The 18880-nt window shown below is 35.1% G+C and overlaps 1 protein-coding gene across 2 annotated transcripts in view; it reads right to left on the reverse strand.

Annotated features, from left to right (window-relative positions):
• The window catches only part of SESTD1 (SEC14 and spectrin domain containing 1), a 143460-nt gene that overhangs the window by 32758 nt on the left and 91822 nt on the right, over positions 1-18880 (reverse strand). For both annotated transcript variants that reach the window (XM_036746739.1, XM_036746740.1), the window contains 4 exons: positions 17292-17405; positions 11902-11999; positions 10511-10566; positions 2524-2735 (listed from right to left, as the gene is read on the reverse strand). In XM_036746739.1, the coding sequence (XP_036602634.1) occupies positions 2524-2735; positions 10511-10566; positions 11902-11999; positions 17292-17405 (480 nt within the window). The remainder of the gene's footprint in view (positions 1-2523; positions 2736-10510; positions 10567-11901; positions 12000-17291; positions 17406-18880) is intronic.

An 18880-nucleotide genomic window follows, 5' to 3' on the forward strand; every position in this document is an offset into this window, starting at 1 on the left:
AAAGTATGCTTGATAGGCACTCAAGATGCAACACTGATTAGCAAGGTGGCTGTATGTCACACTCTCTGAAACTCAGTTTCCTCATTTGTAAAATGGGGATAAGAAAACATATAGTAACTATCTCACGGGATTGCTATGAGGATCAAACAAGATAATTTATATTAATCCATCTGCAGACTTTAAATCTGTATTTGTGTGTGTGCATATAGCTCCATCCATATCTCTTGTTACTGCTAATGATGTACTTCTCATTCCCTATTACACAGACAATGTAGGATAGTGGATATAGTTCTAGGCTTAGACTCAGAAAGACATGGGTTCAAGTCTTACCAGATCTGGAAGGATAAAGGGAATTTACCAAGCTGATGCTGACAGAAAATCACAAATCATTTGCATATTAATTCCCTGTTACTCTTTTAACATTTAATGCTATCTTCCCTGTTTGGGAGAGAATACTCTTTAATTTCAATTTTTCCTTAGGAAATGATTTACCAGTGTACAACCTGCTCTGTCCTTCCTTAATCAGGGGGAGGATGAGGTAGAGAGGAGAGGATGGAAATAGATTTTTTTCACCTTGTAATAGTAATTAAGGTGGGACTTTTTGCTGTTGACCTTTAATGATTCTGGCCTTTGTTTGAATGGGACAGATAAAGTGGGATGTTTTTGTATTTCTCAGCACTGAGACAATTGGGAGCCACTGATTTGTATCTGTTGTGATATTGGGAGTGGGGAACTTCTCCATGCCCAGCCTGGGTGAGGTCAGGGACCTATGGGCCCTGAACAGGATATATAAGTGCAAAGGTTAGCGTTCTCCCTTGGAGCTCTGACCCACAGCAGGAGTGGCGTGTGACTCTGGGCCAGCCGTTCTAATGAGCTTCCCGGCTGTACACCCAGATGTTGAAAACTACGAATTGTATTTGGTCTGTAATTCAGGGTGCTGGCTTTTTTCCCTGAACTAGGTGGATGTTATTTGTATGCTGGATTAAAGTAAGATTGTTAACCTCTTAACGTTGCTTTCCTTAAGTAAAGCAGATCAAAAGGACCTGTGTTGGCAGCTTTCTGGGTGCTGGTTGTTGGTGGATCTTACACCCTCACAGAAGCTGCTAGCTGGATTGTTGAAACACACCTCTTCAACATTTCAAAATCAAAACTGTTAGAACAGATTTTAAACAGACATACATGGGCATTTCTTCAGCTTTATCAGTATTTATCTTTGTGGATCAAGAGTTCCTCATCTATTACTTGTATTATTCATTCAGAATTAAGAATAGTGAAATGATACATCTTTCAGACACTTTAAATAATTCTGACAATTAATTGCCTCACTGATTCAAATCACTCACACGATTTAAATTCTAAAAGTAAAAGCTAAACTAAAGCAACTGGAAAATTTAAGCTCATTAACAATCTGCTATACATTGGGGGCTGGTTTTTTTTAAACCAAGATAACATAATATAAACCATTTAAACTTCAATTTTAGAATACTCTAGAAAAAATGAAATACTGTATCTTATATCCAGGTCAAAAAACGTCAAGAAAATTATGCAAGAAACTACCAAATGTATAGAATATTAAGAGCTAAATGCTTATTTGTTTAGAAAAATCAAAATTTCAAAGTAGCATAGGAAACAATGACTACATAGTTCTTTTCTATGCTATGATTCAATTCATTTACTATGCAGCACTAGTACTGCAGACAGAGCAAACATATGACTATTTCTAATAAAAATGATGTAAATTGAGGTTGATGCCCCAGTAAACAAGTCCATTTAAATGCATTAATGATGGCAGTTTGCCAAAGAAGGTTATAAAACTTCATTCCAATTTGAATATTAATTTACTTTTAAAAAGTTTCAGATCCTATTTATATCACATGTGACCCAACAAATGTTTGTATTTACATATATTTCTATATAACCTTCAAGAAAAATTCTAACAATCTACTAGGTCACTAAAATTTGCATAAGCATTTTTTTACCTACTGGTTAGGACAGGTGCCATAACGGACAGAGTTGAGAAGAGTGGGTTCAAATCCTGTCTCTAACAAATCATGGCTATGTGTCCCTGGGCAAGGCTTTTAACCTCTTAGTGGCTCCCCCCCCTTTCCACCCACCCCCAGGAACACTCTAACATCTGAAGTTAGAAAACAATTGCCAGTGCATTCCTGGAGTGAGCTACAATTAAATCATAAGTCCCAAATAACTCCCACACTACCGTCATGGTTATTTATCACACTCTTGGAGCTCTCAATGACATCACTGTATAATAACATATAATGAAACTAAGAACATTTGATGTACAGGGATCCCTAATCATAAACGTATCTGGCATGACTACATTAGGATACACACTTACTCTAATATAAATAAGACTTGGTAAAGTCTAATATGTAAAATAGTAAAAAGAAATAGTGAAATAGTGAAAAGAAAATTCAAAGCATCATTAAAAATTAAACAAAAAGCGTGCAAACACACATGCACACACACACACACACACACCCCGAAGATGATCTTGGCACCTACCTGCATTACCTTCTGTTGAATTTCCTCTAGTTGTGTGCGCTTACTGCGCTGTCTACAAACTTCCTGGTAACGGGTGTATTGTTCTCGTAATGAATCTAGCAGTTTCATGACTTGTGGCTGGGCAAGCAATTCATCATCCATAGGTGACCATGAGACTCCTCCATCAGATCCATTAAATCGACGCTGTTGTAATTCAGACAATAATTCATGGCCTTTGAGAACAAAAGACAATCATTAATGTCCCCAGCGAGAAAAAAAATAATAGCATACCTTCTGTTTTGTTAATTTTGATGATCTTTCAATAACAAAACATGCTACAGTAGCCTATGGACTTAGTTTATTCAAATATATATATATGTGTGTGTGTGTGTGTGTGTGTGTGTATGTATACACACATGCACACACACACACACACACACACACACATATATATATATATAAAGTGAATGCTATTTGCTTATTTATGGCTGCAATGTACCAATCTACATTCCACATTAATCCCATATAATGTGATGGCATTTTGTTATCAATCTATCCAACACACTTGTCAGCCAAACTAATTTACCACCCTAAATACAAGTTTATCCCAAGGCTCAATCATGGTTCCTTTCCTTTATACTCTTTCCCTTGGTGACTCTTCTAATTACATAGGTTCAATGAACATCTTCAAAAAAATAACATCCAAATGTATAAAGCTAGGCTATTAGGCCTAATTTCTTTCCTAATTCCAGTACTGCTTCTCCTATTACAAATTGGATATCTCCACCTTGCTATTTCCTCAGAAGCTGCAAATTAACACATCCAAAATATAGCTAATCCTTTCCCCTCCTCAAACTTGCCCTTCCTCCAATCTTCCCTAATTATTTTGGAGGTACAATCACCCTTGCAGTCACTTGCAAATCCCTTCTTCCTCATAATCCCCCAATTAGGTGCCAAATCATGTGGATTGTATCTCTACAATATTTCTCACGTATATTCTTATAGTTAACTACCCTAACAGGTCTTCATAACTTCTCAGCTGGACTACTATAGCAGTCTCTTAATCTATCTCCCTCCTTCAAGTCTCTTTTTTTTCTCAAGATACCAGACAAAATAATTTTTTTAGACTAAGAACTGATCATGTCACTTCCCTGACCAAAAAACTATATCTCATAAGCTAAAAAACAAACTCTTCAGTCTGGCATGTCTTCTACAATCTGGTTCCATCCAACCTTTCTAGCTTTATTTTACACTGCTCCCCTTGATATGTTCTAGGAAAGTTGGTCTGACAGATATTTTCTGAACTCTTCTGAACTCAACAATCCATCTTCTGCCTCTGTAAATTCACATAAGCTACTTCTTAGACCTGGAATTCACTACCCCCTCAACCCCACTTTGCAGAATCATCCCCTTCCTTTAAACCTCAGTTCAGGCCTCACTTCTTCCATGTGGTATTCCCTAATCTCCCATACTATTAATGCTTTCTTCCTCCTACAACTACTATGTATTATTTGTGTACATATTGCAAACCCACCCCACCCCCCCCCCCACTTCTGTATGGTAGGGACTGTCTGGTATTTGTCTCTGTAGTCCTAGGTTCCAACACAGTACCTTAACGAATATTTGCTGAGCTGAACCAAACTGAAGTCCTAACAGATAGCTCTAATGACATCGACAAATCAATCAACAAGCATTTATTAAGCAATTACTATGTGGCACTGTAAAAGTTTTTTGGGAATACAAAGACAGTAAATGAAACTGTTCTACTCTCCCCTTATGCCTCTCTCAATGTAGTCACCCAGCCTTTTATCTGAAGACCTCTTTAGTAACATGGAAACTACTATATACTGCAGAAGTCTCTTTCACTTTTGGATAGTTCTATTTGGAAGTTCTCCTTGCACCCAAAATCAACAGCTTTGAGATCACTATTCAATGCTTACAATCCTATTCAGAGACCATGTTGAAAAAGTCTAATCTCTCCTTCCACATAACAATAATTCAACTATTTGAATAGTTATTATGAATCTGGTGAAGTCTTTTCAATATATTCTGAGGACTGCTGAACTCACAGTACAAGATGTTGGTGGCTATCTCATTCAATCCATATGCAAAAGGAATTCCCATTATGTCAACTGGTCATCTAGCCTCTGATTGAAAACTACCAATGAAGGGGAACTCTACTCCCTCCTGAGGCAGTCCTTTATGCGTTTGGCTCTAAATGTTAGGAAGTTTTTCCTGACATGGAGCTAAAATATGATAATGCTCCACAATACACATCCCTAGTTTCTTCAAGCTAGACTCATATCACAGACTCTAGTATTCACTATCCTGGATCAACCAATTATACTTTAAGATGAATTTCCTGAATGTCATAAAATAGGATGTCCAGAACTGAACATAATACTACAGATGTGTTCCAACCAGAAAGGAATATAGTGACGTTATCAGTTCCCTTGTTCTGGACATTATGCCTCTGTTAAGATTATGATAGCTTGTTTAGTCGCTGTGTAATGCTGTTAGTTCCTCATGGTAAGCACAAAGTCCACTAAAATCACTAGATCTTTCTCAAAGGAACAATTGTCTAGCAGTACTTTCCCCATGCGACACTCATAAAGTTGAACTTTTGTACCTGAATAGGACTTTAGATTTATCCCTATTAAAATTAAATTTGTTATATGGAGCCCATAAATTGATGTCTTTTTTGGAATACAAATTGCACCCGGGGGGGCGGAGCCAAGATGGGGGCTGGTAAGCAGGGACTGCTGTGAGCTCCGTACAGAGTCCCTCCAAAAACCTATAAAAAATGGCTCTGAGCAAATTCTAGAACGGCAGAACCCACAAAACAGCAGAGGGAAGCAGGGCTCCAGCCCAGGACAACCCGGATGGTCTCTGGGTGAGGTATATCCCACACGGAGCTGGGAGCTGGGAACGGAGTGGAGCAGAGCCCAGCCTGAGCAGCGTGGAACAACCAAACTTGGAGTAGGGCAGATGGGGCCCCTAGCGCCCTGAATATGTGAGCTGCAGCAGTTACCAGACTCCTCAACCCACAAACACCAAAGACTGCGGAGAAGGTTAGTGGGAAAAGCTACGGGAGTGGAAGGAATTCGTGGTTCAAGCCCCGGGGGCAGCGGAGGTGGGGCAGCTACAGTTGCTGCTGCTTCTGGCCCCAGGCCCACCTGGTGGGAGCAATTAAGGGGCGGATCAGAGCAGGAGTGCACAGCCTGTTGAAGATCTAAGCCCAGCCTGGGCTGGGAGTTCTTGGTGAAGGAGTAGTGCTGGTGTGAAAGAACTGGCACCTCCCCCCCAAACGTGGAACATAGAACTCGTTAGTCTACAAGCAGTCATACCCCACTGAAAAACTCAAGGGTCAAGTTAGTTGGTTGGGAATATGGCCAGGCAGCAAAAGCACACCCAGATTCAGTCTCAGACTTTGGATTCTTTCTTTGGTGACAAAGAAGACCAAAACATACAGCCTAAAGAAGACAACAAAGTCATAGAGCCTACAACAAAAGCCTCCAAGAAAAACATGAACTGGTCCCAGGCCATGGAAGAGCTCAAAAAGGATTTGGAAAAGCAAGTTAGAGAAGTAGAGGAAAAATTGGGAAGAGAAGTGAGAAGGATGCGAGAAAACCATGAAAAACAAGTCAATGACTTGCTAAAGGAGACCCAAAAAAATACTGAAAAATACACTGAAGAAAGCAACACCTTAAAAAATAGATTAACTCAAATGGCAAAAGAACTCCAAAAAGCCAATGAGGAGAAGAATGCCTCAAAAGGCAGAATTAGCCAAATGGAAAAGGAGGTCCAAAAGACCACTGAAGAAAATACTATTTTAAAAATTAGATTGGAGCAAGTGGAAGCTAGTGACTTTATGAGAAATCAGGATATTATAAAACAGAACCAAAGGAATACAAAAATGGAAGACGATGTGAAATATCTCCTTGGAAAAACCACTGACCTGGAAAATAGATCCAGGAGAGATAATTTAAAAATTATTGGACTACCTGAAAGCCATGATCAAAAAAAGAGCCTAGATACCATCTTTCAAGAAATTATCAAGGAGAACTGCCCTGATATTCTAGAGCCACAGGGCAAAATAGAAATTGGAAGAATCCATCGATCGCCTCCTCAAATAGATCCCAAAAAGAAATCTCCTAGGAATATTGTCGCCAAATTCCAGAGCTCCCAGATCAAGGAGAAAATACTGCAAGCAGCCAGAAAGAAACAATTTGAGTATTGTGGAAACCTAATCAGAATAACCCAAGATCTGGCAGCTTCTACATTAAGAGATCGAAGGGCTTGGAATGCGATATTCCGGAGGTCAATGGAGCTAGGATTAAAACCTAGAATCACCTACCCAGCAAAACTGAGTATCATGTTCCAAGGCAAAATAAGGACTTTCAATAAAATAGAGGACTTTCAAGCTTTCTCAGTGAAAAGACCAGAACTGAATAGAAAATTTGACTTTCAAACACAAGAAGCAAGAGAAGCATGAAAAGGTAAACAAGAAAGAGAAATCATAAGGGACTTACTAAAGTTAAACTGTTTTGTTTACATTCCTACATGGAAAGATGATGTGTATGATTCATGAGACCTCAGTATTAGGGTAGTTGAAGGGAATATGCATATATATATATATATATATATATATATATATATATATATATATATATATATATATATATATATATATATATATATATATATATATATATATATGTTTATGTATATATAAGTGAATGTGTATGTATGTATATATGTATGTGTATATGTATGTATGTGTATATATATATATGTGTGTGTGTGTTTATATATATATATATATATATATATATATATGTAAAAGAGAGAGAGCAGACACAGGGTGAGTTGAAGATGAAGGGAAGATATCTAAAAGAAATAAAATCAAATTAAGGGATGAGACAGCAACATACTGAGAGAGGGAGATAGGGAGAGATAGAATGGAGTGGATTATCTCGCATAAAGGTGGCAAGAGGAAGCAGTTCTGTGGGAGGAGGGGAGAGGGCAGGTGAGGGGGGAATGAGTGAACCGTGCTCTCATCAGATTTGGCCTGAGGGGGAATACCATACATACTCAGTTGGGTATCTTACCCCACAGGAAAGAAGAGGGAGGAAGATAAAAAAAAAAATAAAAGGGGGGGGATGATGGAGGGGAGGGCAGGTGGGGGTGGAGGTAATCAAAACAAACACTTTGGAAAGGGGACAGGGTCAAGGGAGAAAATTCAATAAAGCGGGATGGGTTGGGAAGCAGCAAAATGTAGTTAGCCTTTCACAACATGAGTATTGTGGAAGGGTTATACATAATGATACATGTGTGGCCTAGGTTGAATTGCTCGACTTCTTAGGGAGGGTGGGTGGGAAGGGAAGAGGGGAGAGAATTGGGAACTCAAAGTTTTAAAATCAGATGTTCAAAAAAAAAAGTTTTTGCATGCAACTAAAAAATAAGATACACAGGGAATGGGGTGTAGAAATTTATCTTGCCCTACAAGAAAGGAAGGGAAAAGGGGATGAGAGGGGAGGGTGACTGGGGAACAGAGCAACCAGAATATATGCCATCTTGGAGTGGGGGGGAGGGTAGAAATGGGGAGAAAATTTGTAATTCAAACTGTTATGAAAATCAATGCTGAAAACCAAATATGTTAAATAAATAAATTTAAATTAAAAAAAATGTGTTTCATATACTGTATAACTCAAAATTAATTCATTGTTGTTATTTTTCAGTTGTTGAATAGTGTCAGACTCTTTGTGATCTCATGAAGTATAGCTGTCCCTGGGGTTTTCTTGGCAAGGTTAAATGACCTGTCCAGGGTCACATAGATAGGAAGTATCTGAGGCTGGATCTGAACTCAGGTCTTCCTGACTCTAGGCCAATACTCTATCTACTAAACCTCAAAATAAAAAAAAAATACTAAACAATATGAGGTTAGTTATATCAAAATCTCTGTGGATAACCACTATTTCATTTTTCTTTGAGATATATTTAATATTATGATACTGCTTATTATTATGAATTCATGACAATATTATTAACAGTGATGGTAGTGATGAAAAACACAGGTGTCAGAAGAAAATAAATTATGATTCCTGGTTATTTGTGGATTTCAACTTGCAATAATAGAGAAATTAAAAAATTTTTGTAAATTCCCTGGAAGGGCATTTTAAAAAAATTTAAACTAAAAAAACATGTCTCTTAATGATTGTTTTTCATGGTAACAACTTCCTGACACAATATACCTAAGAATGCTTCAGATACATACCTATATCTATAAATGTTTATAAATGTGTATGTATGTCTATAACTCTTTAATAATGTTATTTTCTTAATTTTAAAGAAATTTCTTTTAAAAAATGTGACCCAGATACCCAGGAAATTCCAAACACACAGAAATGGAATTATGAGGCATGCCTTTAAGAAATTTAATGTCTACAAACCAAGCAGGCTCAATGTAAATATGCATCTATTTTGGCCATTCTTCTAATTTTAATTCTAAGATATCTTAGTTGTAGCCCACCAAAAGAAAAAATCCTTTTAATTGCTTAAACTTAGAATCTGGATTCTTTTAAAATATCAAATATAAATTACTTACATAAAATAAAGTCACAACCTGTATAATATCTTTTACCAATAATTTTATAATTTCTTAATTATACCAACTCAGTGACTACATTCATTTCTTTGGAAACTGTGAAATCTTTAGGCAGTAACGTGAAAAAAAATAAAACTGATGTGAAACAAGAAACATTCAGGATTCACTTCTTTAGTCTTCTAACACAGTTTTAAGAACACCTGTTTTTGAAAGGGCATTTTCTAAAATATTATAAACTATTCAAAAGTTTTAAACCTACTCATAATAATTACATAGATTATCTACTGAGAACACTGATACTAGAGAAATACACTGGGTACAATTTAAGGAACATCTGGTTTTATATATTCCAGTTTGTTCTACCTTAGTCAAAACAATCATTAATGATGTATTCAAACCAGATCGCATTCAATCAACAATTAATCCTCAGAAGACTAAATTATGATTTTAAAAACATAAATAGTATTTTAGAAACATTTAAAAGTATCCTAAAGTTCTTTTAGATTAAGGCAGGAAAGATAATTTGAAGAATTTCCATAGGAAAGTAATGTAATCTAGTGGGGCCAAATGGCCCAAGTTTGAATGCCTTGCTCTGTTCCTTACTAACCTTGGGCAAGTTGCTTAACTTCTCTAGTTTCAACTCTCCATCTGTAAAATGATGGCACTTGAACTAGATAATATCTAAAGTCCCTGAAGGCTCTACATTCTAAGTGACATATGCACTTAGGTAAAGGAAAATAAGGGTCTTACCCTGACAGAAAAATTTCAAATGTTAAAATTAACATTCTTATTGGGCTTGTTCTATTTATAATCTGTATATCATTGTAATGGTCCAGAGTGCAGCTAAGTGCATTCTGACAAAGTAATAAAGTAACAATGGCTCAAATTATTTTCATCTCCAAAAACCCATAAAAAGATTTTGTTCATCAAAGCTTGTGATATTATCTAAAAACAAAATTGGATAAGGTGTATGGAAGAATTACCTCTAGAGACAAGAGTAATGGAGGAGCAGTGCTAATGTTCCATCAAATCTGGAGTTGGGGTGTCTAGATGTGACGGCCTTTGAAACAGAGGCAACCTATATTCACTGTTTTGATGCCATCAGCCTTAAAATCTGGCTTCTGACTCACTTGACAGAAATGTTACTGATGGTACCTACCTAAGTTACCAATGCTCTCTTAAATTCTAAATCCAATGACCTTTTCCCAGTCATCATTATGCCTGATTTCTCTATACCTATTGATATATTAACCACACCTTCCTGAATGCCTTGGCTTTCCAGACACTGTTCTCTCTTGATCTCCACATCCTTCTTCCTTATGCCTCTTCGTCTTCCCTCTTGTCCTCAGAAGCTCTGGTATTTTCATTTTTATTCAAAAAACCATAAGCTTTTCAACTTACCTGTTTGTAGAACTGTCTCAGGATCAACCGATGGAAGAAAGTTTAAATCCATGGATCTAATGATTACCAAAATTTTGAAAAAAAAATCAAAAGCTAAATATTTTTAGGTATGCAACCAAAGAAAATAATTAGAAGAGACAAAAACTCTGATACAAATATACAATATGGCTCTATATATCAGAATTCTGCAAATTTCTAACTAGGACCACTGGAGATGATTAAACAATGGTAGCCATGGAAATAACATGATAAATTAAAGCTACGACTGTAGCTTTAATTTAACCAGTGCATTACATTTATTTATCCTGGAAACAAGTTTACTGTGTATTATACTAATACTTTTAAGTGAATCAATACATAATTCACTACAGATTTACTCTGTGAATATTTATTTCAAAATGAAAAACTTTAATTTGTTGATGAAATGATACTAAAATGGAATTATGGTACCAGGGGACATGCTAAACACTACTATTTGTAATTAATCAATAATATCAAGGGTTTCTATTTATAGAAGATACATAACTAGAGATATAGTGCATTTTGAATCCATGTAAATAACAAAGTGTATTTTAATGAGGTTTCACCATGTCTACAGATTACATCTAAAAGATAAGATATGGGACTAATCAGTGCCTTAATTCTTTCATATTGCCATATTACAAATTGCTGGCCTAGTAACCAATGTGTATCCAAGAAAAATAAAGGAGTCAATTTGCCTCCTTAAGTGTTTAAACTTTATTCTGAGAAAAGGATTTGGCCCACAGCCTGAGAAAAATGGGATTTGCAAGGCTGTTAAATTCAATGGAAACTTGTTAAAATCATAAATCTGAGAAGTCATATGTCGATATTACAACCAAACAATACATAAAACAGTAAATTTTCCAAATTGAACTTATGAATAGAATATATTGTCCATTTTGTAAGGAGAAAGTTCCACAAGCTGAGCATTTAAGTGCAATCATGTTTTAGTTAGGTCATAATAATTTTATTAATATCTTTTGTTCCTTCATATATTCTTTCCTAGCACTCAAAAGGGTAGAAAAAACACTCAAATTGCTTGCAATGAAAAAAACCCCTCCAAATAAAATTCTTATAATTGAACATCTACTCGTCATTGTAAATAAAAGTAAATGAATAATTATTCATCATAAATGGCTTTTAGGGAAAAAGAAAAACTTTACTTCAAAAAAAAAGAGACTAAGTTCTCCCTGTGGTGAAGTTAATTTATTGTCAATTGAACATGAAACTAATGCAAAATCAGAATGTGAATTTAAACTCTAAACTTATCTACACTAGCTAAATTATCTTGTAGTAACTCAGGAGCTATTTCATTCAAGATTAAACTTAGCTGAGCAATGTTGCATACAGAATAAAATCCATGGACATACCTTTCTTTCTCCTGCTGGTTTCCCTTATCACCTCCATTATTGATCAAAGCAAGCTCATCGAGTAAAGATGTAGAGTCTTTTGTAAACTTCTCAAAGACCTAAAATGTGACAAAAAATTTTGTTAGAAGCATTTTAGGAAGTACACAAGACCTCGCAACCTCTATTTAAAAAATGGAGATTTTGGAATAAATATTATGAAAGGTGAAAAAGATATATGGGCTTACAACCAAGAATAATTTAACTTGAAAAGCGAAATAATACTATTGGGAAGGGGGGGAGGGGAGGGAAGGGTGGACCTTTAATGAAAAAAACTTTCAAGAAATATCTGATGAAAAGACCAGAGTTGAATAGGAACTTTGAAATATGAATACAAGAGTACAGAAAAAATCTAAAAAGATAAATTTATCTGAATAAATGGAAGGGGCTGTCTGATACTGTGGTAGTAACATTCTAAATAAATGTCCCTCCAAAACCTTAATTATCTTCAAAGGCTACTTAGGAAGCTAAATAAGAGCAACAAAGGTCCTGGAGGTATATTGCTCTGTTATGAGTGTTTCAAGAGGAAGAAGAGAAGTTATGGTAAAAAGAGGAATATACTAGTGTAGAAGGATTCTGCTATATGGATTTTGCTATTTCTTATGATTGGGGTGCATGGGAAGAAAAGTATACAAACATAGAGAAAGGGAAGGGGAAGGGGGGAAAAAAGCAAGTATTTGTTAAATCCCTACTACGTACCAGGCACTTTGCTAAGTAGTTTCTAAGTAGGATTTCATTTGATCCTCACAACAATCCTGGAAGATAGATGCTATCACCATCCCCATTTTACAGCTGAGGAAATTGAGGAAAGCAGAGTTTAAGTGGTGTGCAGGGCTCACACAGTTATTAAGTGTCTGAAGCTGAATTTGGACTCAGTTCTTCCTAACTCCAGCCCGGTTCTCTATCCACTTTGACATCTAGGGGAGTAGGGAACAGAGAAACCTCCCTTTTATCAGAAACAGATGTTCTACACAAATATGGTTTGGTGTAGAAATCTATCAAATTCAACAAACAAAAGCAAGGATGGGGGAGAGGCTTAAGGGTAATACTGAGGAAGCCATAATCACAAGAAAAACAAACTAACTGATTCTTGCTGGGGGTGGGAGGGAGGAAGGGATTGACTAGAATTTAAGGGAGTATTTTAGGATTGCCTTTTGGACAATTGAGAAATGGCTAAATAAAATGTGGCATGTAAATGGAAGGGAATATTAATGTACTCTAAGAAATCATAAGATGATTTCAGAGAATCCTAGATAGTATGAACACAAGAGTGAAATCAGTAGAACCAAGGAACAATTTATACAATGTTGTGATTGGTGAAGGTATTAGGAGGGAAGAGACAGACTTGAGCAAGTGATATTTATTCCATAGTAGATCATATCTTTTGTCACTATACAACTGACTAAAATATGTAGAGAACATAAGATCGTTTTGTTGACTGTAAAAAAAAATTTGCTTCAGTGAAACAAAAACCATTTTAAAGACTGTCTCTCAACAAAGTCACTCAAAGTCACTCGTGCATACAACAAAATTTTGCAAGATTCTCTTAAAGATACAAAGGAGATAATGTTGTATGACCCTGTTATCATTAATATCAAGTATAACATACAATATTTAAGTATGCTTATCAAAGGTGTTCACCATTACAGGAAAAAAAAAATATCTGCAAAGTTTTTCAAGTCAAAGAGAAATGACTGCCAGATGTTTCTTTTTGCAGATAATATTACAATGATTATAACAAACCATTTAATAATGCAGAATTAACTAAATTAGATCCATAATCACTCCAAAAACTTTGTTCTAATTACCCGCACAGGAAAAACCAAATGGATGAAGAATACCTATTGTTCAGATTATGATGATATTCAGTCGAATTAACACTTTGTAAAGCTCATCCATTAGTATCTCTATTTTGGATTGACACACTGCAAACAGACAATGAGTTGGGCCCAAAAAATGAGGAAGGAGGAAAGCGGGCTTGTTTCCCTTCGGGAAACTGCAAAGTCATTTTAATGAACCAAATTTCTCTAAGAAACAAGGGTCTCATCTTTAAAACACCAATATTTTTCTGGTATTGTTTCATGAAATATTACCATCTCCCAAGAATTGAAATTGAAGATCACACAAACTGAAGATCATTTCCAGGGCAATGAAGAGGGACATAGTAGGTATGAACAGGCTACAATATATTATAAACAATGGATGATGGAGCAGTATGAAGGATTTCATTGAAGATACATAGGAGAGAAACTGTAGTAAAAATGGTTATATGATGATAGCAAAGGATAACTGAGGCACATTCAGTGTGTTGTACTGCTGTCCTTGGAAGGAATCAAGGAAGACTCCTAGCACATTGGATGTACTCAGTGTGGTAAACTTATGGGAGAGAATGGAAAAAAAAATCACAGAGGATGGGCAAACATTTGGGAGAAAATACCCACATTAAAGAGATGAGAGGTACATTTGGGTATTGATAAAATTTTTAGTTTTATCTACATTCAGAATTGTGAGACATGGCATCTTGTACAACCAGATAATAATCAGAAGCCAAGCAACTGCGATTAGTAGAAATCATAAAAAGAAAGAGAAAAATTAAAGATTTGGGATTATTATAATGTAGTATTCTGCAATAAGGGACTACAGATCTGGATTTTGAAAATATAGTTTCATATCTAAGCTCCTCTACTTACTTGCTGTATGATCCTGGGAAAAGCTGCATTACCTTTTTGGGCCTTAGTTTCTTCATTTGTAAATGCCCATAACGTTCCTTCTCGGGCTAATACTTTGTGATTCTAAAGTGTGTCTTTTTGGTAATTGTTTCTACTGGTGGCATAAAGAGGCTGAGTTCATACTTGGTTGAACAAACCAGAGCTAGATAAAAACACCTGAAAGATTTATAGTAGTTAGCAGAGCACAAGCAGCTAGTGAAGGACACAAGAGTTTAAAGGCAGCATCCTCAGATGCCTCTATGGTGGTCAGGATCTGGTAGCAGTGGCAAGGAGATAGCACAGATAGGCTCACAGGATTCCAGTTTTAAATCTGGGAAGGGCCCTAGAAATCATCCTATTCAATCCCCTTATTTAATGGATGAGGAATTTGAGGCTCAGGAAAGTTCAAGATTTGTCCAAGACCATACAGGTCAAGTAGTAGAGTCGGGATTTGAGAGTTGAAAGGACCTAACACCACTTCTTTAGAAAATTTATTGGAGAGAATAAAAAGTTCCTAGACAAAATGGAATAAGCTGTTCATGAGGGAAGAAACAAAGATTCTGAGAAGGTAAAAGAAAATTGAAGTCAGTGTTAAGGATAAGATAATGAAAGAATATGACACAAAAAAGGAAGGGAAGAAGAAGTAATGAATCAACGGAGCTAGGTAATAGATATAAGGCTCTTCCCACTTACAGTGAGTCCAGATGCTCAATAAGACGGGTAAATGTTCCATACCTCACAAAACAGGAGGATTTACAAGATACTATCAGGCATGAGAAAACCTGTTACTGGCTCCAGAAGGAGGAAATAAAAAGGCCAGGGTGTAATAATGACTTTCTATTGACAGGAATGGAAGACTCCACATGCAAACCTGTCCTGACCAGCCAAAAGGTAAGCTGTCCTTCCAAACTGTTTATCCAAGTCATTACTGGAAGCCTGATAAGACCCATTAAACCGATTAACACATCCTTTGATTGATATGTGAACAACTGATAATACAAGAAGAAAACTGGAATATATTTCTAATGACTTTTTGATCCTGGATGGGAAACCCAAATACTAAGATCCTGAAAGGCTAGTAAGAATTTTATGTTGTATATTTTTTTTCTAACAAGTTGTAAAAATTAGATTATTGCAAATTATCATTTTTAAATTGTAAAAAAAAAATCCAATTATCAAAAAGTTAAAATAGATAACTCAACTGAAAAGATCTTGAAAGGTATCATAAAGAGCTCAAAAAAATATTTTTGTCTAATATTTTGTAAAAGGTCATATTTGTTTTACTTCAATGATCCCTAAACATAAATTCAATACTAAATATCCGTCTACTAATAATTGCAAAGTTTTACAATAGCATGTTTCTATAAAGGAGTAAGAGTCCAAGCACAGAAATCAGTTATGCTTTAAAATAGTGGCATCTAGGACCATAGATGTAGAGCTAGGAAGAACCTTACAAATTACCCAGTCCAACCCCTTCACTTTATATAAGGAAATAAAAAAAGTTTCAGCAAGGTTAAATAACTTGCCTAATATCATCAAGGCCAAGATTTGAACACAAGTCCTTTGAATTTTCCATTGCATCATCCTACCTCCCTTCCAAGTAATACTCAAAATACAATCATATGGACTTAATGGGGGAAGGAGAGACTGTTAGCAAATATAATATACAATGACAACATTTATCAGGTGAGTTATTTTTATTCATGTTCAAAATACTCATTTTTGAAGACTGATATTCTAAATAAAAACACTGCATTTTTAAAAAATGAGTATGCCAGAACACATTTCTAATGAAAAATCTGGAATCTCCTCTGAGAATTTTAATTAAAATGTTGGAAAATAAAAGATAAACACTATCCCTGAGTATTTCCTAGGGATCTGTCCTTGGCCCCTTCTCAACATTTTTATCAGTGACTTGGATAAAGGAAAATGGATGGCATGGTTATCAAAACTGCAGAGAACCTGGTTAGATATCATACTGGACAATGTTGGATCAGGATCCCAAAATACCCAAAATAACAAAACAACCAAAAGAAATCTCAAATAAGATGAAACTTAAAAGTGAATAAAGATAAAGCCCTGCCAACTCTACGAGTATGGATCTGAGGAGGAATGACTAGAAAACAGTTCTGGATAAGAAGCAAGTTAACAATAGATTTCCTAAATAAGGAGACACCTTATGGTGATCAAATGCTGAAGAGTTGTTCTCCATTTGCAGTATAAACCAAGAAGAAATCACTTGTAATACAGTTTTCGAGTTTTAGACTAAATATAAAAGTTTTGTTGATAATGAACACTATTAAAAATGTGAATAGAAATATAAAGGACATTGTAATATCCTTTTCTAGAGTTGTTTAAAATTGTTAGATTATCGTTTATTCAATAGTATCTACGTTGTCTTCTTGAAGACAGACTATATCATCTCCTGAAGTCTCTTTTCCAACTTATCAATCTATAATTTTGTCTAGAGTACTTGCAAAAAGTCTTCTCGCACACTTCTCAACCACATCTTCACCCCCAACCCCATTTCATTATGAAAAGAAAAACCACTGTGTTTTCCTTTAATGAAATTCAATTTTTTTAAATCACCAAAATTATACAATATTGATATATAACAGAATTTTATCTTCATTCTAATATACCAACCAGTCTCTTATTTAGCCAATCCATGTGATCATAGGTAAGACTTCCACCAAAATCTTCTGTTAACTGGCATGGTTCTATATATCGGGTTAATTTGTTAGCAGACACTAAAATAACCTGTAAAGATAGATAATTGTTATTTTGTAAACCTTCACCACAATATAAATAAAAATTTAATTACATTAACAAAATGATGGTATTATTAAAATACAACTGGTACTAATGAGTGATTGTAATACAATTATCAGTCTACTTGATTGATATATAGCATGTACAAATTTTGAATAACTTTCAGAAATGTACCTATCATACTATTTTTGGTACCATATTTCTTAAACATAAGTAAATAGTCAGGCTGAAAGAGTCTGGTTAGACTTCTTTTTACTCAAACTGTCAATTACGTATTCATAAAAATGAACAATTCTCTAATAGTCTTCTAATTTTTATCTGATGAGGAATTTCACATATTAAAACCATCTGTAAAAATTCCAGAAATATATATCCACAACAAATCTAACAAAAACTAATTTCATTGTATTACTGTTCTTTATATAACCTTTCCACCCCCTGACCCCCCCACTGCATACTCTTCACACATGTGCAGATGAAACACCCTCTATTTAAATATACCTCTGTTTAAATACATAAATATATAATGGACCCTCTATTTAAATACAAATCTAAATTGGAGTGGTTTATTTTAAAAATCATTTATAAATTACAATGCAGAACAGTATGCATAAAACTAAAAATTATAAATGTTAAAATACAATTTTACTAATCTAACCCTCTGCAAAATATTAAATACAAATTATAAAATTATTCTATGAGCAAGTTTAAAAGCTATTCTGGTTCTTCAATTATACCATTAAAATTTTTTTAATAGTACCAGACGTTAAAACTTTATTTAGTTGTCTATAACTTTAACAGTCAAGTGTGAAATATGCATGACTATTTCAAATGACAATTTAAAGTTACCTGTTGACAATGGATGACTCTAATATAACTCAATTTGCCCAATATGGGCAACAATTGGAGTTAATCTCAGTAGAAAATTGATTTTCCATTAACAAAGTTTTAAAACCATATCCTAGAGAGTTTTGCTCTAGGATACGGTTCGAAGTATTATTATTATTTACTATTATCAGATGCTAATATGGTATCTTCTTTTGACTAGTTCCTATAAACCGGCCTTCAACAATCCCTTTCACACAGTAGGCACTTAAATAAATGGAACAAAATGACCTCTTTGGCTAATGCCCACTAAGTGTTAGTATAAAATACTAATAACAGTCATTTTTACTATGAAATAATTCAGTGAAATGAAGTTCTTGAGAAGCATTGAAATATCATCCACCCATAAAAACCCAGCTCAAAGGCTAACTCTTTCTGCTTTCTGTCTTCCCCACTCTAATGATACTATTATAGTTTTCTAGGTCACTATCGACCAGTCAATCACGAAATCCTTTTAAAATTATGCCCTTATCTTTAACCTTTTTCAGACTATAACACTATGGATCATCCCTACTTTTTTGTGGCATCCAAGTGGTATGGAAGATAAAATGCCAAACTTGGAGTCAGAAAGACCTGAG

This window comes from Trichosurus vulpecula, chromosome 2, assembly GCF_011100635.1.
Source record: "Trichosurus vulpecula isolate mTriVul1 chromosome 2, mTriVul1.pri, whole genome shotgun sequence".
Classification (NCBI taxonomy): Eukaryota; Metazoa; Chordata; class Mammalia; order Diprotodontia; family Phalangeridae; genus Trichosurus; species Trichosurus vulpecula.